We start from the raw sequence: 23,385 nt of genomic DNA, 5'->3' as shown, positions 1-23,385 counted from the left end.
GCAGCTCCTTGGCCCATGTGGGGATCGAACCGGCAACCTTGATGTTATGAGCACTGCGCTCTAACCAACTGAGCTAACCGGCCGCCCCCTAATTTTCTTTTTAACCCACCCCCCCAAGGTTTTACCTGTTCTCGTTTGCAGAAAGTATATTACTCACTTGAAGCAAGCAGTACACTTTCCGCAAATTGTCCCAGAACTTTGAGGCTCAGTTCGAGAGGGAGAAGGTGTTCCTACTTCCTTCCCACAGCCTCCCTGCTGTTCTGCCACACGATTCCATGACACTTTGCTGACCCCTGGTCCTGCCATCACCACCCGGAGCTCCATACTTGGGCTCTGAGGGTACAGGTTATATTTTGGTTCATATGTGTATATTCAGTCAGGACCTAAGCTGCAGGCAGAACCCTAGGCTTTCCCAGAAGCCCCTGGGCTGCAGGTATGAAGCAGAAATCACCAGCCCAGATTTTCCTGCCTTCGAGCGAGACTCCCTTTTTATTTTAAATCAAAATGAAGAAGAGGTTTGCTTTAAAATGGTAGAAGAAATAGGTTGAGTAATTGGGAAATTGAGTCCACAGTTCAGCTCTGATAGCCAAGTTCATTACGCTCGTTAGCAGCCCAAGTAATCGTCATGGCGCAAAGTGCAGTGTTTTCAGTTGGTATATCCTCATTATTCGCTATGCAATAAACATTCTCTCTTCTTTTTCACTATAAGAGCTACATCATTTTTCAGTTTCCACAAGCTGGATTCAAGTAGGTCCCCAAAGTCCCTTAACATTTGTGACTGTTGGTGTACAAATGGCCGAAGCATTTGATTGTCTTCCTAAAAAATAAACGAAAGAAAAAAAATAGTAGACTCACATCATTAGAGTAAAAACACTGTTTGTACACACAAGGGGGGTGCCCATAAGTTCTCCCTTTGGGCTAGAAAGCTGCATTTGAAAGCTGCCAGCAAAGGCAGTAAGTCACCTGGGAACATGTTTGGTCTCAGGAAGGCTGTATGAATGGCCAGCCCTTTAGTCACTGCCAATAGTGAAGATTGGTGGTAATCCAAACATTTCTAATTAGAATGGTTTGTGTTCCTGTAATCTTGCAGACGTCCTGGGGTTTGCAGAGGACCGTGTGGGGTGGGGGCTCTCCCATCAGTAGGGTTGGCCTGTGCATCCCCTGCCCCATGGAAGCAGGTACCCCTGAGAAGGGATCGCAGGGACACCTGTGGGCCAGAGTGCCAGTGACCAGGGATGGAGGAGATGGCGACAGAGTTCACTAAGGTGGGGTGGGCAGAGGGCAGATCGTGTGTCAAGGCATCTCGTTTTGGTTTCTTTTTCCCTAATTATTGGTGAAAAGCCTGCTCAAGAACTTTGGCCATTTTTTCCAACATGTCTTCCTTATTTTAAAAGTGATTGTTTATATATTCTGAATACTAATCTTTTTTTTTTCAGATTTTTTTTTATTGGGGATTTAGGGGAGGGGAACAGTGTTGGGGGATCGGAGAAGAGGAACAGACAAGTTGCTGTCCTTTTTGTTCTTCAGTCTAGTTGTGGAGGACGTTGCTTCACTGGCCTGTGGTTGGTATTATCATTGCGCTCTTCCCAGGTGAGGCAGTCGCTCACCGGCCATTGGATGGCTGCTCACAGCAGCTCATGCCGGCTGCTGGCCGCTCACGGTAGCTTTACGGCAGCCCACTGCAGCCCCGCTGCAGCCTACGCCATCAGCGGCAACTCGTGGCAGCCCAGCTCCAGGTTGAGCTGTTGTTCAGCATCTTAGCTGTAGAGGGCACAGCATCACTGGCCCTCATGTGGGATCCGAACCGGGGCCCTGCTGCTCAGAGCTGGTGTCCCAAGCCAACTCTTAACCAATGTGCCACTTGGCCGGCCCTGGATACTAATCTTTGATGATAAATAATACAAATAGATTCTCCCAGGCTATGGCTTATTTTTAACTTTGTTTAGACTGTCTATGGAACCAGTTTTTCTTTCTCTTATATTGTGAGGTACGCATACAGAATTGTACCCAAAACATATGCCAAGGGACATATGTGTGTTAGGGTGAACACACCTGCTCAAGAAAGAACTCTGTCTCTTGAGCTCCTCCCGGTCACTCCCTCACCCTCTCCCCCAGAAGCAACCACTAACTTGACTTGTGTGATCGTTTCCTAGCCACCTAGAATGCAGCCCAAAACAGTATGTTTTGCCTATCTTTTGACCATTTGCGGAATCATACTGAATGGCATCTTTGGGACTTGCAGGTTTCAGTCAGCAGTATTGGTGGTGAGAGTCCCCCTGTCACATGTGGCTGTAGTTCGTTTTCACAGCAGCACCAAGTTGGATATTAGGATGTGTCCAGTGCGGGGCTATTACGGAAGGTGGTGTTAAGAATAACCGGTGCATGGCCGTCTGAGTGGCTCAGTTGGTTAAGAGCTCGCTTAAAGGTTTGAGCTCTGAGCAACAGCAGTTCGAGTCCGGCCTGAGCTGAGCTGCCGCTGAGCTGCCAAACAGGTGGCAGGATGGCTCAGCTAAAAAAAATAAATAAATAAGCAGTGCACATAGGCAAAAGTTGCAGTGTTTCAGCTGGCCCCTCATCTGAACCACAGAACAGAAAATTATTTGAGTGACCGTCTTCTCAGTTTTCTCAAAAATGGTGACTAACTAGTACCATTCTAGATAATAAGGAAGAAATGAATGCATCACATACATTGGGTGCCTTAGTGAGGTGGTTTGCAAACTTCAGTTTAGAGCAGAATCGTCTGGCAGGCTCGTGAAAGCACAGATGACTGGGCCCCACACATCTAGAGATTTGGAGTCACAAGGTCTGGGATGAGCCCTGGAATTTGCATTTCTAACAAGACCCCAGATGATGCTGAAGCTGCTACTCTGTTTTTCCCAAAATCAGACCTAGCCAGAAAATAAGCCCTCGCATGATTTTAGGTGCCAAAATATGGCACCTTGGCATACTGAATATTTTAAGCTGAAGGAGTTTGTGGAAAATGCACCCTTCTCCCTGAAACAGATCATAAAACCCTCATGTGAGGGCTGCGTGCCTGCCACATCCTGGAGAAATCATGCTAGGGCTTCTTCTCCGGCTAGGTCTTATTTTCGGGGAAACACGGTAGTAGGGGGACCATACTTTGAGAACTTGTGCATCAGGGTGTTAGGGCTAAATCCTCTGCAGAACCAGTTCACTCTGGAGAAGAGTGAATTGTACCTTCTAGGCCTGATGTGTCCTCAGCTCGAATTAGGTAAACGGCAAACCATTTTTTAGTGGTTGTACCAGTTTACACTCCTTCCTGCAGTGCGTGAGAGTTTCTCTTGCTTCATATCTTCACCCAAACGTGACATTTTCAGACTTTAATTTTTGCCGGTATGGTGGGTTTATAATAGTATTTCATTGTGGTTTCAATGAGTGTTTCCCAAACTATTAATGGTTAAGCACCTTTTCAAATACTTATTGGCCTTTTTTATTTCCCCTTGTGTGAAGTTACTGCTCAAGTCTCTTGACCATTGTTTTCTATCGGATTATCTGTTTTTTTCTATTTTCGGGGGGTGTAGTTCTTTATTTTGGATATTAGTTCATTCATTATATGTTAAATGTGTTGTAAATAACTTTCTCCATCCCTTTTGACTTCATTTTGGTATCTGGACCATGGTTTACAGTTTTAACGTAGGTGAATTTATCAGTCTTTTTCTTTAAAGCTAGGTGTTTTTTATGTCACATTTCGGAAATCTTTTTCCATTGTGAGGACATGAAGACAGTCTCCTGAAGTAACTTCTAACAGCATTAGGGTTTTTACCTTTTATTTTTAGGGTCTTTAATTCTCGCTAAAACTGACTTCTGGGAATAGTTTTAGATAAGATTCCAATGTCATTTGTCCTCATACATATTCTTAATTCTCCTAGTACCGATCATTGAAAAATCCATTCTTGCCACACTCACCTGCAGTTTCACCTCTGCCATATAGCAAACCTCTATTCCTGAGTGAAGCTATTTCTGGGCCTTCTGTTCTTATCTATATTTGGGCCAACAGCTTACTGTCTATAGTAGCATTAAAATAAGCCTAGATATCAGGTCAGCCAAGTCTTCCTACCTTGTTTTGGGGTCTTGGTCTTGGCTTATCTTTGCTTTTTGCAATTCCATCGAAATTGTGGAATCATCTTGTCAGATTCCATCACATTTGATTGGTATTATATTGAGTCTTGGGAAGACTGGATAGATTTATAATAGCGAATCTTCCAAACCATGGAGACATGGCATGTTTCTCCATTTATTTATATCTGTAACACCTCTCAAACAAGTTTTACATTTTTCTCCATAGAAGTACATAGTTAGTTATAGGCCTGAGTACAGCAGGTCGTCAGATAATGTCATTTCATTATAACATTGAAGATACTGTAGGAACTTAACTCATTTATATCAGTTAGCCTGTGAGAAGATTGGTTTTATTATATGCTATTTCGCTTAAAGTCACAGAACCTATTGACATTAAGTGAGGACTTACTGTACTTCATATATTTGATGCAATCATAAATGGTTTCTTGTATTAAAATGTTTTCTACTTGGTGCTGTTATTTTCAAATGCAGTTGATTTTTTAAATATTGATTTTTGTATCCAGCAACTTTGTAATTCTGTTTACTTGTAATTCCTCCTGGATTTTCTATTTACATAAATATGTCATCTGGGAACAGCAGCAGGCAGCCTGGTGTAGTGCGAAGGAGCACGGACTGTGGAGCAGCCCTGTCTGGGTTTGGGGGTGGCCCTGCTACTTACTGGTTGGCTATCACTGCACAGGTTCCTTAACCGCTCTGTGCCTTGGACCCACTGACTGTAAAATATGGCTAATTATAGTACCTGCCTCAGTGCTGTCGTGAGAATTGAGTCAGTAGCTGTAAAGCTCAGTAAGAATTATCCAAATGCATGCTATTACTGCAGTTGCCTTTTCCTTTCCAAACTTCATACCTTGTATTTCTTGCCTTAAACAGAAGTGACAACAGCTGGTGTCCCTGACTTCTTCCTGATGTGAAAGGGAAGGCTTTCAGGGATTCACCATTAAGCATGATGCCTGCTAAGTGTGTTCGTTTACGATCGCCTTTACCAGATTCAGGAATGTCCATTTTATTCCTCGTTTGCTTCGAGTTTTTATTGTGGCAGGAGGATGAGTTTTATCACGTGCTTTTTCTGCATCTATTGAAGGAATCATGATGTTTCTCCTATAACATCTTACTGTGATGAATTATATTTATTTGGTTTTATAACGATAAACCAAACTTGCATTTCTGGGATATTCTTCTGTATTTCATAAAGTGAACGATTATCAGTCCTGCAGTAGCCATGGCTGCCAGGAACCAGCCATGTACATGAAATAAAACGAGCAGGAGCAAAGGTGGATGGAGGGCCGAGAGAAGTGTGCCCCCCTTCTGTTTGTTTCAGGCCTCCTCTTACTATTCTGCTTAAACACACACATATGCCCAAGTGCAGAAAGCGCAGTTCTGTGACATTCATAGACGTACTAATGGAAAGGGAGTCCCTTTCCTCCCTCCGGTTACTTACAGGAGGCTTGTAGTGTCTCAGCTTGAGGAACTGCCCCCTGGCCACATTCATGCTTTGGTAGAAGACTTTCAGAGCTCTGGCAAATTCTCCGTCATAGCTGGCTTGCCGAGGGCACTTTTGATGCATCTCTCTGGCTGCTGGCAGTTGTGCTGCCCTCCCAGTTATCTTTAGGGTATCGGGAGGCTTGTGTGCTGAGGGAGAAAGAAAAAAATGACATTTATTTACTTATCTATTTATTTAACCAGGTATTTATATATTTCTTTACCTCAGTGGCATTCACTACATCAGCATATCAGGCACCGATTTAGACTGCTTTTTTTGATGAAACAAGATAATGGATTAACTCATTAAAAAAGCTCATTTCTTAGAAAGACAAATACACACCCCAAATGTAGGTGTTTAGAGAGAAGCTAAATAAGCAACTCTCGGGAGGCCTCTCACCTTGTTGACTAGAACCAGTTTTCTCAAGTGATTCTCTGAGAAACACATTTTCCTCTCTGAGGGCTCTGTTAATGTTTCTGAGCAGCTCCGTCTCCTGTTCTAACTTGAGCAGCTTCAGATAAAGTTCTGATGTCTGGGTTGATGTAGTCTACAAAAAACATGGCACTTTAGCCTTTGGCTGGATATTTGCATGTCCTTTGAAACTGGCAATTTTACTACCACGTGACAATTCAATGGAGTGTGTGTGTGTGTGGGGGGGGGTTCGCAGGGCTTAAGCCCCTCCAGGTACAGAGGAGTAAATTAAGAACATGTTTGTTAAGGGAAAGGAGCATTGATGATCCCCAAGTAATTGACATCTGAGATGTTGTTGTCATTCGTGACATCCATGTCAGTGTCACATGTACACACCTGGCCTATATCCATCACAGTGGAAATTTTCTTGGTGTCCACCATGATGTGGCCTTCTCCTGTGACCTTGAGGTCCAGCCGAGAGCAGCTCAGTTCGGTACAGCCTTCTGTAGTGTGGGGGAGACACCATCAAGGAAAGAAGCGCCTCAGTTTTCCAGCCCTGGAGTTGTGTGAGGAGATGTCAAACCACATAATCCCCTGTGGATTTGACCCCAGGGACTCAGGGGAAGATGGCTCTTGGCCACCGAGTCAAGACCCTGAGCACCTCCCCTGCCCTCCTCTGCAGCTCTGAATATACTGACATGATACCGAATAAAGGATGCGCCATGCAGAAGAGGAAGTAAACGTGGTACCTTGAAGACCCCATAAGTCAACAATGAGAGCGTTTGTCTGTAAATAATTCAGAAAGTCCTGAGACGCATTTAGGGATGTAAATTGCACAGACTCTTCAATTTGGGGATTCACGACTTTCCATACAGGCTTGGTATATAAAGTGTGTGGAAGATCATAAATTCTGTACCTGAGGAAAGAACATAAACATAGTGGAAAACCAGAAGGGGCATGTTTGTAAAGAAAAGGATCAGATGAACCAGAGAATGATAGCTTGCATTGGGTAGTTGATAGAAGACCTATAATTGATTCTCGTGATTTGCGCCTCCAGTATCTCAGCTATTCAACATGAGTATCGTCATGACAGGGATAACAGTAAATGTCTAACAAAAAAAGGAAAAGGATTTTGATAAATACTGTCTACTTAGATAATCTAAAATTGAAATCCATTTTCCATTTGAGGTTTTTTTTGTTTTTTTGTCCTTCAAAATATCCATTTATTGCTTTATCTTTTAATAATATCCTTTTAGCCTAATTAAGCATACCTGGTGCTTCTGACATATTGTAATACAGTCCTTTAGTTTCCAAGTGAAAAACGAAACAACCATTCTACTTAGATAACACAGCGTTACTGGATATTCTTCCTGATAATTAAAATTTCTGATAATTAAAATTCCTGCTTCAGTCACTTAGAAGGATCAGTACACATTGATCACAGTCAACCAACCTAGAGAGATGTGTGGCTTCTCTATTAAGCAGAAAGGGGAAATAGTCTTTTTGGGGTTGAGCAGAGAAACTTAAGAAAATGTCATGATAAACTTGAGGAAAAACTCCCTCCCATAGAACCCACAAGGCAGGTGGTTTGTGCCCCGCAGCTGTGGGGGCCAGGCTGGTACCCCATCTGGATGCCCCGCTCTGCATCTTCCTTCAGCCACCGGGCACCAAGGCACCGCACAATGTGAATCTGGAAATCCATCCTCTTGCCCAGCAGCTCCCAAGGGTCAGTAACCACGTCTTCCTCACCACAGGCTCTAGAAAGAGAAGAGATGAACATTGGGTTCAGGTTAGCCTGGACCCAAGCAATTCAGGTTTTGGATGTCAAAGGGAATTACATAGGCTCCTTAAGAGATGGCCAAGTTCACTGAAGGAAGAGTAGGTAAAATTACCAGCTGTAGAACTCATTCATTCAAGAGACACTTAACAGGAGTCCCCTCTATGCTGATACTCCACGGTAGGGTGTGGTCCTTCTCAAGGAGGAGACAGGAACATAACATCTTCATGTGGTATGCACCCAGATGTGGGTGCTACACTCACAGTGAAGACCTAGGTAGGTTCCAGTGGGACAGAGGTGCTGCTCCCCAAGGGAGGCCAACTGGCTGCCCAGATACAGCCTCTCAAGGTATCCTTTTCCTTGGGGAGCTCTTCCTCGTCCAGCGTCAACTCCAAGCCTACAAGCTCAGAAACCAATTCGGACAGCTTTCCAACAGGGGACCTCTCTCACATCAACCAATCTCACAAAGACTGACACCTATAAACTTAAATGTCACCGTAATAGTTTGCAATGAGAAATCAAACCATCAGGCAGCCTAGAGGCTGGAGATAGCCAAATGACTGGAAAGTTGCTTAGAGTCCCAGTAAAGACAGTGGTGAGTCAGGGGTCAGCTCGGTCTCTCAGCCATAGGACCTTGCAATTCTCTTGCTCCCTTCTTGAGCTCATTTCCTCTTCACAAAGAAAGATGGCGTTGGGTGTATGAGGGCCCTGGCACCCAGACTAGACCCCCATTCCCGCCAGCCTCTGCGTAGAATTGCTAAGAGACTTTAGCTTTTATAAAAATTGCCTAGGGCCGGCCGAGTGGCACGATGGTTAAGAACTGGCTTGGAGCGCCAGAGGGCCCCGGTTCGGATCCCACATATGAGGGCCAGTGACACTGCCCTCTACAACTAAGATGCTGAACAACAGCTCAACCTGGAGTTGGGCTGCCGTGAGTCGCCAGCAACGGCATAGGCTGCAGCCCCTGTGGCAGTGGGTTGCCATGGGCTACTGTATGTAGCCAGCAGCCAGCATGAGCGGCCAGCAGCCGCAGTGAGTGGCCATCCAGAAGCCGGCGACTGATCTGCCTCGCCCGGGAAGAGCACAATGATGGTGCCAACTTGGGCCAGTGAAGCAACGTCCTCCACAACTAGACTGAAGAACATAAAAGGACAGCCACTTGTCTGTTCCCCTCTTCCAATTCCCCCAGCGCTGTTCCCATCCCCCAATTCCCCAATAAAAATCTTAAAAAAAAAAAATGCCTATACTGCCTAGTCTGAAGAGAGAAAACAGGTTAGATATCCTGAGAGGAGGGTAAAACATAATGGAGTAGAGTTAAAACAAAGGCTGTACCCACAGAAAGGTCAGATAACAGCATAGAATGAGGCCACAGAAGGAAACAAAGACACCTCAGTGTCTCCTTTGAGAAAAGGAACAAAGAAATGACCCGAGCCTGTGCCAAGGATGAAGGGGTGAGCTCTCTGCTTCTGGCTCCTGGGCTTTGTCAGCATGGGAACAGCAGACTGCATGGGACCCCATGGGTGCCAGGGAGGGCTCTGGGCGGACGGTCCTATGGCACACTTGGCGACTCTACCCTGAGGGCCCGTTATTGGGAACCAACCTAGGTCTTTAGTTCTTGTTCAGGGTTCTTCCTACTCCTGCCTCTTTCAGGAGGCCCTCTTCCTTCCTCTGGTCCCCCAGGGCAGTGCTGAGCTGCTTGAATGCTGCTGGGCTTGGATTTTAAATATTCAGGTCAGCTGATTTGGTTGCCAGATTTGATGAGGCCAGATCATGAAAGAATGAGCTCATTCGTTTGTCTCGTGAGTGACCTCTTCGGGGTCCCAGCCTGACCACCCCTTCCAGGAGAACTCAGGCTTGCTCTGAGTTTTCTGTGTGTGACAGACCCAGAACTAGGCCGGGGGGGGGGGGGTAGGAGATACCCACTGTCCCGCCGGGGAGCAGGGCGTCATGTGGATGTGCAGCACTGCCTCCTCCAGGCCGTCGCAGTTCAGAAACGCCACCTGCTCCTCCAGCTTCATGCAGTAGGCAAGCGTCTGCAGCCAGATGTGAGCGGAGCCCAAGTGGACGACCTCAGCAGGATCCCAGAAGGGGTCGTCTTCCTGAGCCACGCGCTTGTCCTCTCCATCTAGGAAGTGCTGGTAAAGCTCTTCCATTAGGAATTTCCTATTGATAAACTTGGCTTTCGACCACATCCACACCTGGAAACACAAAGGTAGGTCACCGACATTTTATTTCATCGGCTGCCCCAACCATTCATTTCTATGATTTGCCCCAGAATGCTCCCTCCGAGGGGCTGGGTTTTGGGTACCCAAGGCCACAGAACGCCCTCCTCAAACTGACCTTTGGTGAGGTCCTTCGAGAGCACAGTATCCATCCCTGACCCGCTGCTTAAATTGCCCGAGCCCGGAAATGACCCAGAGGGGATGATGGAGGACTTAGAACTCTCCCAGGACAAATGAAGATTTGGGGGCTTGTGGTACACAGAATAATGGTCCTCAAAGATGTCCATGTCCCAGTCTCCAGAACTCGTGAGTATGTTACATGGCAGAGAGGACTTGCAGTTGCTTATCAGCTGACCTTACAGCGATTAGCTTGGATTCTCCAGGTAGGCCCAGTGTAATTACATGGGCCTGTGTGGAAGGGAGGACAGAGGGTCAGAGAAACATGTGACAGACGCAGGGTCAGAGATATCTGTGTGGCTGACTGAAGATGGAGGAAGATGGCCATAAGCCAAGGCTTGCTGGTGGCTTCTAGAAGCTTGATGAAAAGGCAAAGAAACAGATTCTCCCTCGAGCCTCCAGAAAGCACAACAGCCCGGCCGACCCCTTGTTTTTAGCCCAGTGAGATCCACGTTGGATCCCTAACCTATAAACTGTGAGTAATAAGTATCTGTGCTCACACCCAGTGAGCAGAAAGTCCAGGACAAGAACCTGCCAGTGTCTGTCCCTTCACTAGGTGAGGGACCCAAGTATCAACACTGGCTACTGAGAGAAGACGAGAGCATAAGCCACAGGACAAGGGCTTCTACTTAAATAGGATATTTCTTGAACATAAATGTCACTTCAGAAGTGGTTACCAGGTACAACCAGCAACTCTTTCTCTAAGCAACTGGGAAAAAAAACCCAAAAAACTAACAGATAAATCATTCTTCCAAGTGTGACGTATTTTCATAAAAAGGACTTCCTCCAGACACTAAAAAACTTCATCTTTCTCTGTTTGCCTCAAAGTGAAGAACACGGTATCCCTCTCGCAGAGGCTTGGAAAGACTAAATGAGAAAAGAAATGGAGCATATTAAAAAAAAAAAAAAAACTAAATGAGAACCTGGCTGTGGCACATACTGTGGGGAGCAGAGTACAACAAGAATTCTAGTCTGGGGTTTTTAAAGACCTTCAGGCTGGGAACTAAGATAATGGGAATCGAATGAAATCAGCCCACTGCCTTTACTTGTGGCATCAGACCGCAGGCCCTGGGACAGGTAAAACAGATGTTATCCTGGGCAGGTCAGCAAGGCTTGGGGACAGGCTGGGTTACCTGGCTCCCTGGCTGGATGTGTGTTTCGCCTGAGCCCACAGCTGTTAGGCAGGTACTGCCGAAAGCAACTGCCAGCTGGCTGCATTTCCTGTTTAGAAAACCCTACCGAGCCCTCACATGGCCCTGGCTTGCTCCTGAACTTGTCTGCGATGTATGGCTCTAACCGTCACACAAGAGCCAGTGGACGCTGTCTCCTCCATGTAGCTGCTGCTGCATTGACTGTCCATGTGGTCTGGAGTGAACATTTACAAGAACCACCACCCAAAAGTGCCACGGTGTCTGCACCTGCAGCCCACTGCTGCTCCCACCAGCCTTGTCTCGTAGCCTTCAAAACCACACAGAAGATGTCCCAAGAAACTACCAGGAGTTACTACCAGCCTTTCAGAGGGCTCCTGAGGAAGGCTTTGTTTGAGGAAAGGTCACCGGTACTTTTAAAAGGTAGAAATGGGGCTGGCCGAGTGGCTCGTTGGCTTGGGAGTGTGAGCTCTGAGCAGCAGGGCCACCGGTTCAGATCCCACATGGGCAAGTGACGCTGCGCCCTCTACAGCTAAGATGGTGAACAACAGCTCGACCTGGAGCTTGGCTGCTGTGAGTCACCATGAGCGGTCATCCAATGGCCGGCGAGTGACTGCCTCACCCGGGAAGAGCGCAATGATAATACCAACTTGAGCCAGTAAGGCAATGTCCTCCACAACTAGACTGAAGAACAAAAAGACAGCAACTTGTCTGTTCCCCTTCCTCCAATTCCCCAATAAAATCTTAAAAAAAAAAAAAAGGTAGAAATGGACAACCCTTAAAGGTGACAGATCAGTAAGATTAATCTCTGCATAAGAAAAAAGAAAAATGGGAAATCACCATAAAAGTAATTAGTGCACAGTCGTTTAAAAGAAAACCCAGTGTGGTTTATGCAGAAGCGGTCCTGTCAAAAGCTCATTCATGACTGAGACAGTGATGTTAGGCCGAAGGAAAATTGTGTCTCAGAATGTACCCAGGCCTCAGCTTCCCCACTCGACACACATAACAATAAAATGTGAAAACACTGTTTTGCATTCTATTTCTGAACATGGCAGCCTGTGTTATTCATGTAACCTTCCTGCTAACAATATATTGGGTTGTCGGAGAAGTCATGACGCATTTTTGCAACGAAAAACATAGAAAAAAATACATCATGACTTTTCCAACAACCCAATAAAAGGCTGAATAAAATATTTTTCAAATCACCTTAAACTGTAATAAGAAATAAACAGTAAAAAACAATAGCATGGAAAAAAGTTTTTAAAAATGAAAAATCTCCTTAAAACAAGATCTGCCAAGACCGCAGCAAACTGCAAAACCAAATTCTGGGGGAACGCCTAGCCCAGAAAGACATGTGGAGTATTGGATCACCAAAGCTTCTTTGCCCTGATGGCATTTGCCAGAAAAAACACCAAAGTCCAGGCTGACTCCCCAGGGTGGGGCGTCTTACAGGAGACCTTCCCGCATCACACTGAGACCTCTGAGAATGACACTGGGTGTGTGAGGTGAGCCAGCATCAAACATGCAGCTATAGGCTGAATGTTTGTGTCCCCCCAAATTCATATATTGACGCCTAACCCCCAATGGGATGGTGTTAGGAGGTGGGGCCTTTGGGAGATGATTAGGTCATGAGGGCGGAACCCTTATGGATGGGATTAGTGTCCTTATGAAAGGGATCCCAGGGAGCTAGCTCCCTCGCCCCTTCCATCACGTGAGGGCGCAGCGAGAAGATGGCCATTTTAGGAACTAAGAAGGTTCTCCACAGACATGAGGTCCCCTGGCACCTTGATCTTGGACTTCCCAGCCTTCAGGCCTGTGAGAAAGGTTTGTTGTTTAAGCCACTCAGTCTTTGGTATTTTGCTATAGCAGCTTGAACCGACTCAGACACATGTCTCCCCCTTTCCTCCACACTAGGAGACGTAGAGGAGGCCCCCTTTGGTGCTGGTCAGAGGAAGAGAGGACAAAGGAAAGGAAAGTCTCAGAAGTAGGTGGCCCTTACTCAGGCTGCTCCCTGGGTGTTCACAGCCCGGGGGCCAGTTAAATGAGCGATGACCTTGGTGGCCCTGGCACCTGGCAGACACGAGTGCAAAGCCTCTTGAACTGGATGGTGAGTACCTGTGTGTTTACTATATAACGTGAACATATCCATGTGTAGTCTTTTCTCTGTGTTGGTCACATTTCACAATTTTCAAAAGCTTTTAAAAATTGATCTTCACCCAGAAAATGTTAGCAATTTTAAGGCAATGAGCAGAAAAGTTGAACCCAGAGAAACCAGTTAGTTGCTCAGTAAAGCATACAATCCAGTGACCGGGAAGTCCCCACCCGTGGCCAGCTCCTCCTCCAGTGGCACCTCTGCTACAAGACCTGCCGCTAAGGAAGGGCGTGTGCACTGAGAATTTGGGGAAGGGACAGCACCCAAAGTCACCTGGGAATTAGGGGCACATTGTCTGAAGAGTGGCTAAGGAGTGAGCATTCAGCTACAGGGCTGCTCCCCCACTCACGGGACATAAAGGACACCAAAAGATGGGCAGAGGGAGAGGAAAACGGGTCCTAAGTTCCTAGAAAGGACCTTCCTGACTGTGGGCAATCTGAAACACGGGAAAGGACCAGCCAGCAGAGTGGTGAGACTGCCTTTTCTGGATTCTTAATGGAAGAAGTGTGGACTTCCTCATGGCTTCAGAATGGCAGCTCGCTCTCTTGTGCGTGCATGCGCATTTTCGGGCTCCCTTCTGGTACTAAAGCCTTTGCATCGTGTTAAAAACAAGCAGACAATGCTCCATGCTGCTGGTTAGGAAAGATCCCAGGACCTGGCTGCTGTGGGGGAGAGGGACCCAGGAGGAGAAACATGGAGGCGGGGTTCTCCTCTCCCCAGAATCTGTCCCCCAGAAGCCCAGCTCACACTTGGAACACATCTCGCCCCTTTGCTGGGTCTGCACAGGCTGCAGCTGGTAAAACTGACCCAGGAACGCTCCTCGGAAGCCCCTGTGAAGGCTCACTCCTGCCCCCAGAGGCAGCCTCACCTCGTGAGTCCTTTGGTTGGTCACCTTCACCATGACCTCTTTCTGTAGGTCATTGCCCCTGGAATCTGACGACGCCAAATTCTTCACTTTCAGTTCCATTTTAAGTTCCTGGTAAGAGAAACACGTCTCATGAAATAATCTTACATTTATCAGTCTATATCATCTTGGCCATTTCTTTTTCATTCTCCCCACGCTCAGACTTTAAGAGGATGGTCCAACTCTTGTTCCTTGGAAGTCCCACCAAGACAAATGACAAAGCATCAGAAATTCCTAACCAGTATCCCGGAACTAACACTTGTAGGCCTTACCAAAGTGATGACGCCTCTTACGAGTTTCCTGATGATTAGGATCCTGTGTCACCAGGGAGCTAACCCCAACACAGGTCTTCTCTGTGATATAGAAGCCATCAATGTGTCTGTACCCAGAGAGGCCCCCCTGGGGGACAATCTGGGATGGGGTGTTGGTCTTTGGTCCTGGTGGCTGTGGTGGGCCAGAAGCAGAAGGAATGTTGCCCAGGGGCTGGGACGGGAAGGCCTGCGTGTTGGCCTGGATTCTGTCACGGGCTTGTTGGGGCATCTTGGGCAAAGCACCTCACCTCTCCAGGCCTCTGTGTCTTCCTCTGTACCATGAAGCCAGTTTGGGGCAGTGGGAATGAGGGGGGTTGAACCTATTCTCCGAGGTCCGTTCTGGACCTGACATTATACCATTTTCTAGCTCTTACCTTCTTCAGCTCTTCACTCATTTGATTTGCTTCTGCGACCAGTGGCATCAGTTTGACGTAGTCCTGGAACACAGCCAGGACGCTGGGGTCTGCCTTCCCATCCCCGCTGTTTCCAGCACCTAGGAAAAAGTCAGAATGGGAGTGAAAGTCAGCCATTTGTTCCGGGACACTTTTCAGCCATGAAGAAATTGATATACCTATTGATTCATTCATTTAGTCATTCATTCAATTGTTCATCAAATAGCTACACTTTAAAATTACAAGCATGTCATTTTTAAAAATGTAAATAAGTAGGGAAGAAAGACGCTGCGTGGCTTTTATTTAAGAAGTTGCTCATTTCAACCCAGGCGTTGGCAGCATCGTGACAGGAGGCCCTCTGAACCCTGGTTGCCATTCTCAGTCTCAGGGTCCTTGACCCAAGATGCCCCAGACTGTCCAGGAAGGAGGGTGGGGGGGTTCCCTAGCAGGAAGGTCTGGGGGTACTAGTATATCCTGAAGCTGCGGCTGGCCCAGCAAACAACCTGTTGTCACTTCTATTCAATGTGGGGAGGCTTGGCGGAGAGGGGCGTGGAGATTATGGGAGAGCAGACCCCCTGCCAGACCTAGCTCGGTGCCACCTTTGTCAGGAGCTCTCCGCTCTTGAGGGATTCCCTGCCCATGGGTTCACGCTGTGCCCTTGGCCCTGCGTCTCACTCCTCAGACCCTCCCACCAGCTGCCGTGTTGAGGACCCACAGTTTCCATAAAGTTCTGAGCACCTTGAGCCCAAAGTCTGAGGCTTGTTCAGCCTCCACGTGCCGCCAACTCTGGGCTGGGAGGAGGTGTGCAGTCAGCCCTGTGAGTCAGGAAATGAGCAGATGGAGTATCGCGGCTTGGTACCGCACAGCCTAACTTGGTTTTGGTAAAGAACATCAGAAGAGAGCAAGGAGGTGAATCTCTCTCCCTCTCTCTCTCCCTCTCTCTCTCTCTCTCTCTCTCTCTCTCTCTCTCTCTCTCTCTCTCTNCAGGTTTACTCAGGGTTTTATGACAGTCAAATGTTAGCATTGCAGAGACCTGTAAGAGTTGCTCATGTTTAGGTAGCCACTTGTATGGTTTTAAGTCTCGCGATCGACTTCAGATTAATTGTCCTAGAATTTGAATGAGAAAACATGCATTGTGATGAAGTGGAGGTGGGCAGGGTCCCTGAGGGTGGACAGGAGGGAATATGACTGCCCAGGTAGCTGCAAGTAACCGATGGACCTGGCCATGATCCAGAGCACAGGAGCCTGGTGAATGATCCTTTATCTGTGTTTAGCTTTGAAAACTTGTTCATTTATATCACCTCATTTAATCACCACAGCAATACAGATGCTCCTCCACTTACGATGGGGTCACATCCCGATATACCCATCATTTAAGTTGAACACATCGTAAGTTGAAAGTACATTTAATACACCTAACCTCCCTGACACCATAGCTCAACCTAGCCCACCTTAAATGTGCTCAGACACTTATATCAGCCTACAGTTGGGCAATTTACCTTGAGTTGCCTCTCAAGAGCAACTGCCTTCCTCCACCTCTTCTCACCAGAAGCAGGAGACACACATGGGTGTTTCATAGACATGAGGGGATGTGAAAACACAAAACAGAATATCCACAAAAAACACTGGTACACAGTACACTGCAGAGTGCCGGGTGTTTACCCTGGTGATGGCGGGGCTGACGGGAGCGGCAGCTCACTGCCCAGCATCATGAGAGAGGACCGTAGGGCACATGGCCAGCCCAGGAAAAGATCACCATTCCTAATTCAAAGTACTGTTTCACTTAATATGTAAGGCTTTTGCACTACCCTATAGTCAAAAAATTCTAAGTCGAACTATTGTTAAGTCAGTGACCATCTGTATTTTCAAATGGATGCTTTAGTAATGAAGAAAATGAGGTTTTAGATTGGAGCCATAGAGATTCTAGAGCTTGCACGTTGTCTTTGCAAATTCTCTTTTTTATCTGCTTCCTGAGATGACCAATGACCACCCCCAACCTCCTACCCAGCGCATGTTTTTTGTTAAAGCCTAGTGATGCCTCAGCCAGGGCCTTGTCTCACAGGTCTGGGTGTCATCCTGTCCCCCCGGGTGACTTGGCACACATCTGCCAAGACCCGTTGGTTTGGCTTTTGCAGTCTGCCATTCAGAGGGCATCTTACTGCCACCTTCTAGTCCAGACTCTTGGGGGAATGCCCCACTGAGGCCCACAGGTACTAACAACTGGAAAAACTCAAGTATGAACTATTTTAAAGTAGGCAAGGTTAAANGTCTCATTCTAAATTATTAGTGGGCCTAAGATTATATGAACCTCACGCTGTCAAACTGAAATCTGAGGCCTTAACTGGAAGCTGTGGTTCTCACTAATTGCAGAGTGAGGTCACCTGGGGCACTTGACGAAGCGCCATTGCCCCCGTGGTTGATTGATTGATCTGGGTGGTGTCCAGGCACCAGGTGACGCTAATGCACAGCCGGGGCTGAGTGGTCTTAGACGAGGGAGCTGCTGTTGATGCTTCTTGAGCTTCAAACATCACGTAACTCTGTGATGCCATCAGCAGAATAAACGTCAAATGGCCACCATCCAACTTGGGTGAGGAAAAAGTGGTCCCAGTAGAAATAATGACCTCAAAATAAAAATGGCATTAAGGCCGCCCAGGTGATTAATGGTAGCGTTTTTTTTGTTTGTTTGTTTTTTTACAAATCCCTGTAACATGGCTTTCCCTGACTCGGGCTCCCAGGGCCTTTCAATGGTTTTGCAAACATCAAATACCCTCTTTGAAATATCAAGAATGGTTTGTTTTTCTCATTGAATCTTGAACTATAATATAAAAACATACAAAATATTTAATCAAGATTGTGATATATCTGTATGAGGCGGATAGCAGTATATGAATGCAAAAATCATCTTCCATAGGAGAAATTCACTAGATAATATCTAAGAATGGGGGGGGGAATCAAGAAATAGCAGTATAAACATACTATATGGAAACGTGACGATAATACACATCAGAAAAAAAAACACTGAAGTATTAAAAGTGATTGAGGACAATAAATAATAAAATGAACTACAAAGACTGTTTTAAAAGGGCAGGGACACAATTCTTACAACTGCATGTGAATATATCTCAAAATGAAGTGATTTTTTTCCCCCAAGGTCAGGGCCAGAATGTGCTGGACAAAGCTGCTCGGTGCCCCAGGCCTGGGCCGGGCCCTGCTCAGACCCTCCCGGCGTCCACCCCCAGGCCCCAGGCCCAGCCTGCACCGCCCCTGCTCGGGCTGCTGGCTTGGACTCAGTGCTGACTCCTGACTCAGCTTACCTGTAATTCTGGAGTTTCCACATCTGAGCAGCAGCATGCTGTTCTCTGCCCTCGACTCTCTCATCAGCATCGAGGTGTTGACCACGGCTTTGTTCCGGACATTTTTGGCCCTGTCGTGTGCCAGGAGGAACATACACTCAGGCCTCGGACTCCTTCGCAGTGGAGGCAGCTCTGCCAGTGCACTGGCCAGAAGCTGGGCGTGCTCTGGTCGCAAACGGCCAAAGTGGGCGCCTCTCACCCCCCAGGTGATTCCAGATTCCACCCTGTCGGGTCCCAGTAAACCATTAAGACCAAAAGGGACTTGAGTGACTTCCATGGTTCCAATAAACAGAAGCAGCTCAGCCAGGGCCCAGGGCCCAGCCGCTGACCTGTCCTGGGCTTGCAACACACCCAGCCAATTGGGCTGACTCAGTTCATGAAAAAGCCTGTTCAATCACTGTTGCTGCTGTAATAACAACCCCTGGAGCTGTCAGCGACTACTCTGCCATGTGCCCCAGGCCAGGAGGAATCTTAGAGGTTATCAGCTTCACTCACTCCTGTCTAGAGCTGCCAGAGAAAATATAATACTGCATGGGCCATACCCGTGCTCAAGCATAACTTGCTCTTTATCTGAAATGCAAGTTTAACTGGGGATCCTGTGTTTTTACTTGCAAACCTGGCACCCTTTCTCCTTTCACTGAGAAACAGAGGGTTTACATGGCTTGCCCCAAGTTACACAGTCTGTGACAGATGCGGGACCAGAGCCCAGGACTCCTGGGTACCATTTTCTCTTTCCTCGGCATCACACAGTCTCTCACATACAAACGGCCAGCCACAGAGTTGCATCTGATAAGCAGNGAACATCAGAAGAGAGCAAGGAGGTGAATCTCTCTCCCTCTCTCTCTCCCTCTCTCTCTCTCTCTCTCTCTCTCTCTCTCTCTCTCTCTCTCTCTGTTCTTTGGGAGGCGAATTTCAAATCAATTTATTTTTCTAAAATTGTGAGAAAAACACCTCTGGTATAGGAAAAGGGAGGAACTGTTTTGCACATATGTGGGGGCATCTCACTGCTCTCCACCCATGGGGTGGTAAGTCAAGTTCAGGCAGAGGTCGTGTCCTTGAGAAAAGCACAGCTGGCACAGGACGCTGTACACACTACCTGCCCTTAGTCACTTAGGAGCCATCTTGATGATCAGATGGACTGTCAGGGTATCACAGTGTCCATGTTCAAGTCACCTGACAGTAGCCTAACATAACGCCATGTCACAATGCCTACGTCACTCACCTTACTGCATCTCATCACGTAGGCATTGTGTCATCTCACATCATCCCAAGAAAAGAGTGAGTACAGTACAGTGTTTTAAGACAGAGACCACATTCACATAACTTTTATTACAGTACATTGTTATAATTCTATTTTATTATTAGTTATAATTGTTAATCTCTTACTATGCCTAATTTATAAGTGAAACTTTACCATAGATATGTATGTGTAGGAAAAAACATAGTATATATAGCGTTGGGTACGATCAAAGGTTTCAGGCATCCACTGGGGGTCTTGGAACATATCCCCTGTGGATAACAGTGGGTTACTGAACTTACTATGAATACTTACTATTGATTAGGGCCCGGACTCTGAGCCATTAGAGGTTAATTTGTAGAAGATCAGCAAATTAAAATGATTTTTGAGCAGTAGATCATTACCGTGAAGGTATTAACTAGCTTCGTCTAACAGCAGTCTCGTTTTCAGCATGCTTCCCTCCATTTGCTCTTTGTACTGCTCTCCTCTCTACTCCATTGATGTGGGAGACAGTTCAATGAATTAAACAAATCTTTGAGATGTAAATCACATTTTAACTTTCTAAACGTTGCACATTGACACAGTAAAAGATTTTTTTCTGAGGGAAAACAGGAGAGCACACAGTGAAAGCAGCAGCTTTCAAATCAGCCCATGGAAAATGCCAGAAGTCGGGCCGGGGCGCTCACCGAGCTTGTCCACACTCACTCCCTCCGCAGCTGCTCTCTCCAGCTGGAAAAAGTCGTAATCAAACCTGCTCAAGTCCTCACCGCCTCGCTCAGCAGGAAACCCGATGTAGAGGTAGGCACTGTTGGATCCCAAAATAAGGCGGTCCTAGGGAGGAGACGCGGGCTCAGAGGGAGGGTGCTGACCTCACAGGACCCTCCGGAGGCCAGAGGGGGTGAGGTCAGCTTGCTCCCGGAGGCAGGGTCACGGCCCGCGCGCGCCCAGCCCGGCTGTGGGAAGAGGCCCGTGAACCAGGAGGGAAGGCCTGCGGGGGCGTGTTGCTTTTGCGTGCACGCTTTCATTTCCTTTCTTCCTTTATTTCACAAGGACCGCCGGCTCTCCTTCAGGTTCTGGGAGTCCGTGGGGACCAAACAGACCCAGCCCGCCGCATGACTTAATAAACTACGGCTGTAGTAACCTGTGAGAGGCACTTGAAAAAGGGCGGTGCTTCCGAGAGTGTGCCAAGGGGCGCGATTCGCACTGGGGATTAGAGAAGCCCTCTTCCAGGGTACACTGTTTAAGGTGGGACTTCAAGGGCGGGAATTTGGGGCGAGGCAGGGAACAGAGACCGGGATGTTTTGGGCACCCAAAAGGTGGGTGTGACCGTTAGAAGCGCATACAGAGAAGTGAGGCCCGAGGGGCTGGGGAGATGGGGCAGCTCTCACAGGTGTCCTAAAAAGGAGGAGAGGGGAGGTCACCGGAGGACTTCCAGAAGCGGGTGGCCTAATCCAGTTTGCTTGTCTAAAGGGCTCGCTGTGGCTCCAATGTGGAGAATGTGTTGGAGAGGGAACTGGGCTGCAGGGAGGCTGGTCCGAGGCCCCGTGGTGCGGGGCACTCGGGCTGGGCTGCTGGGGAGAGGATGGCAGGTTTCTAAAATATCTAAGATGTCACAAAATGTTAGTGCTGGGTTATCATCTCATTCACCCCTCTCTGTGTTTTAGAGGAGGCCCAGGGATTTACTCTCAGACCGCCCAACTCCACAGCTGTGACCATCTTCGCGACACCACAGTAGAAGGACCAAGCTGGTTAGTGTCCAGCCTCCGCTCTGGAGTGGTCCCTGGTTGGATTTAGGAGCATCTGTGCCCTGGCAGAGACGTTTACCAGATGCTGCAGCCTCGTCCTGGTGGTGATGGGCACGCCGTTCACAACCACTTTGCACTTGCTGTGTGGAGTGACACTCACTTTACCATCCAAATTTGTGAAGGAAGCGTGTTTATCTGAAATTCTGAAAAGAAAAGAATTTGTCTAAGTGACGGTGAGAAATAGAATTTGAGTGACCGGTTTAGGTTGCTCCTTCTCACTTGTACACTTAGGTTGAGGTCACCGGCTGCTAAGAGTGGCACGAAGCAGTTGTGGGGTTCACAATGGGTGGAGATGGAGAACGGGGTGCAGAGGGGCCCTGCACACGGAGTTGGCAGCTGGCGAAGCGATCCTTTTATTAATAGGACCCACACTGGCTGAGTGCCGAGGGGCTCAAGGAGCCAGGACACAGAGGCAGGGGGCATGGCCAGAGTCCACAGAAACACCCCAGCCGGTGAGATTGAGTGGAGGGGAAATGAAAAGAAAACCAAGATGTTCCAAAAGAGACGCTGGGGAAGGTGACTAATAACGAGCCTTACGTATTACAAGGAAGTTTAGATCTCTTTCTGGGTCTTTAGTGTATAAATCCAGACTTTATATATTACATTTGGGGCTGGATATCAGGGATGTCAGATCGGCACCTTTAGATATTATTTGCTTGCCCTGAATGACCAGCTTCCTAACTGGTCTAGAATGTCCCTGGATTCCTTGGCCGTCATGGAATGTTCTGGATGTTGGGACACTTGTTCATATCCCTATTTGCTTGGGGCCCAGGGACCCCGTGGGAAAGGAGTTGAGCCACTTGCAGACCTGTGTGTTGGACTAGGGGTCCCCACAGGAAGTGGTCTGGAAAGCGAGATGAGGGTGATCCTCAGGAGAAGGGGCTGGAAGCCGGTGGTGCAGGGTGAAGTGGTGCCAACGGGGCCCCTCAGTCAGCACTGTCCCCCACCCGACCCCATCGCCCCCAGGGCCCATGTGCTTTGGCTCAGGAGGGAGGGGAGATGGTCAGTAAGAGCTGATGAAGCCTATTGGCTGGAAACCTGTGGGCAGTCAGGAGGAGGTGGTCCTGGAAGGGAGCCCTGGAGCAGGGGCTCCCCAAATAGGCTACAAAGGTGGGAGACAGCTCTGAGCTTATGAAACCCATCACGGGCTCCACAGGGGCTCCCAAAGGGAATCCTGAGGGCGTCCCTGGGGAGCAGATCACCTCAAAGTCTGGACTTTCCGTTTGTGCAGTTGGTGAGAGCTCCAAGCATGGAGACCCCAGGATGCTTTTGCTTTTGGCAGCGACTCTGAGAGACCTGTAGTAGGCCTGTCCTTTTAACTTCATTTCCTGGCCAGACCTACTATTTGTGAAGAATTATACAGCACCTGAAAACTGACTTTCCCTTTTCTCCCAAAGATCAGAGCCAAGGAAACAGCACGGCAGGAGGGGTTTCGGTGAGGCCTGACGGCCTTCCCAAAGCTTGCTTCTGTCAGCACTAGAGGGGGTCGCTGGCACGTTCTTGTTCCAGCAGGGTTTGTGGCCCGGCCAACATGGACTAGAGGCATCTTGGGAATCTCTCTGGACTGAGTTGCCACAGTTCTCTAACGCTGGACAAAGATGGTTCGTGTAAACTTACCCCAGACCTTGAAGAGTGATGGTGTTTGAAGCAGCCTGACCAGCATCACATGAACCTGAAAAGAATGAGGATAACTTATTTTCAGAAATTTCCAGGATTTGACTTGAACATGTCTGATGTTTGGGAAGTGCTGTTTTCTCTCCAGTAGGATCACGTGAAGGGACTTTCCCACTGGGATTTTTAATCATAATGGTGCTTGGACATCACCTTGCTTTATGGATTATTGTTCTACTCTCTGCCCTCTTTGTGTGGGATTCTTAACCTTTTTAAAGTTTTACCTTTTTCATAGGAATTCTGG

General features: G+C 47.6%; 1 protein-coding gene across 1 annotated transcript in view; it reads right to left on the bottom strand.

The window, feature by feature from the left end:
• Positions 1–50: 50 nt before the first annotated feature.
• Positions 51–23,385, bottom strand: part of LOC109391448 (kinesin-like protein KIF28P) — a 74,514-nt gene continuing 51,179 nt past the window's right edge. The window contains exons 7-18 of the mRNA XM_019659019.1: positions 23,088–23,142; positions 21,490–21,613; positions 20,352–20,496; positions 15,058–15,176; positions 14,337–14,444; positions 9,693–9,967; positions 7,615–7,749; positions 6,742–6,908; positions 6,389–6,495; positions 5,960–6,128; positions 5,540–5,688; positions 51–817 (exon numbers count right to left, since the gene is read on the bottom strand). Of these exons, the coding sequence (XP_019514564.1) occupies positions 665–817; positions 5,540–5,688; positions 5,960–6,128; positions 6,389–6,495; positions 6,742–6,908; positions 7,615–7,749; positions 9,693–9,967; positions 14,337–14,444; positions 15,058–15,176; positions 20,352–20,496; positions 21,490–21,613; positions 23,088–23,142 (1,706 nt within the window). The 3' untranslated portion in view covers positions 51–664. The remainder of the gene's footprint in view (positions 818–5,539; positions 5,689–5,959; positions 6,129–6,388; positions 6,496–6,741; positions 6,909–7,614; positions 7,750–9,692; positions 9,968–14,336; positions 14,445–15,057; positions 15,177–20,351; positions 20,497–21,489; positions 21,614–23,087; positions 23,143–23,385) is intronic.

The sequence above is a fragment of the Hipposideros armiger genome, unplaced genomic scaffold (genome assembly GCF_001890085.2).
Source record: "Hipposideros armiger isolate ML-2016 unplaced genomic scaffold, ASM189008v1 scaffold_293, whole genome shotgun sequence".
In the NCBI taxonomy this organism is placed as follows: domain Eukaryota; kingdom Metazoa; phylum Chordata; class Mammalia; order Chiroptera; family Hipposideridae; genus Hipposideros; species Hipposideros armiger.
This window is presented reverse-complemented; position numbering and strand designations above follow the sequence as displayed.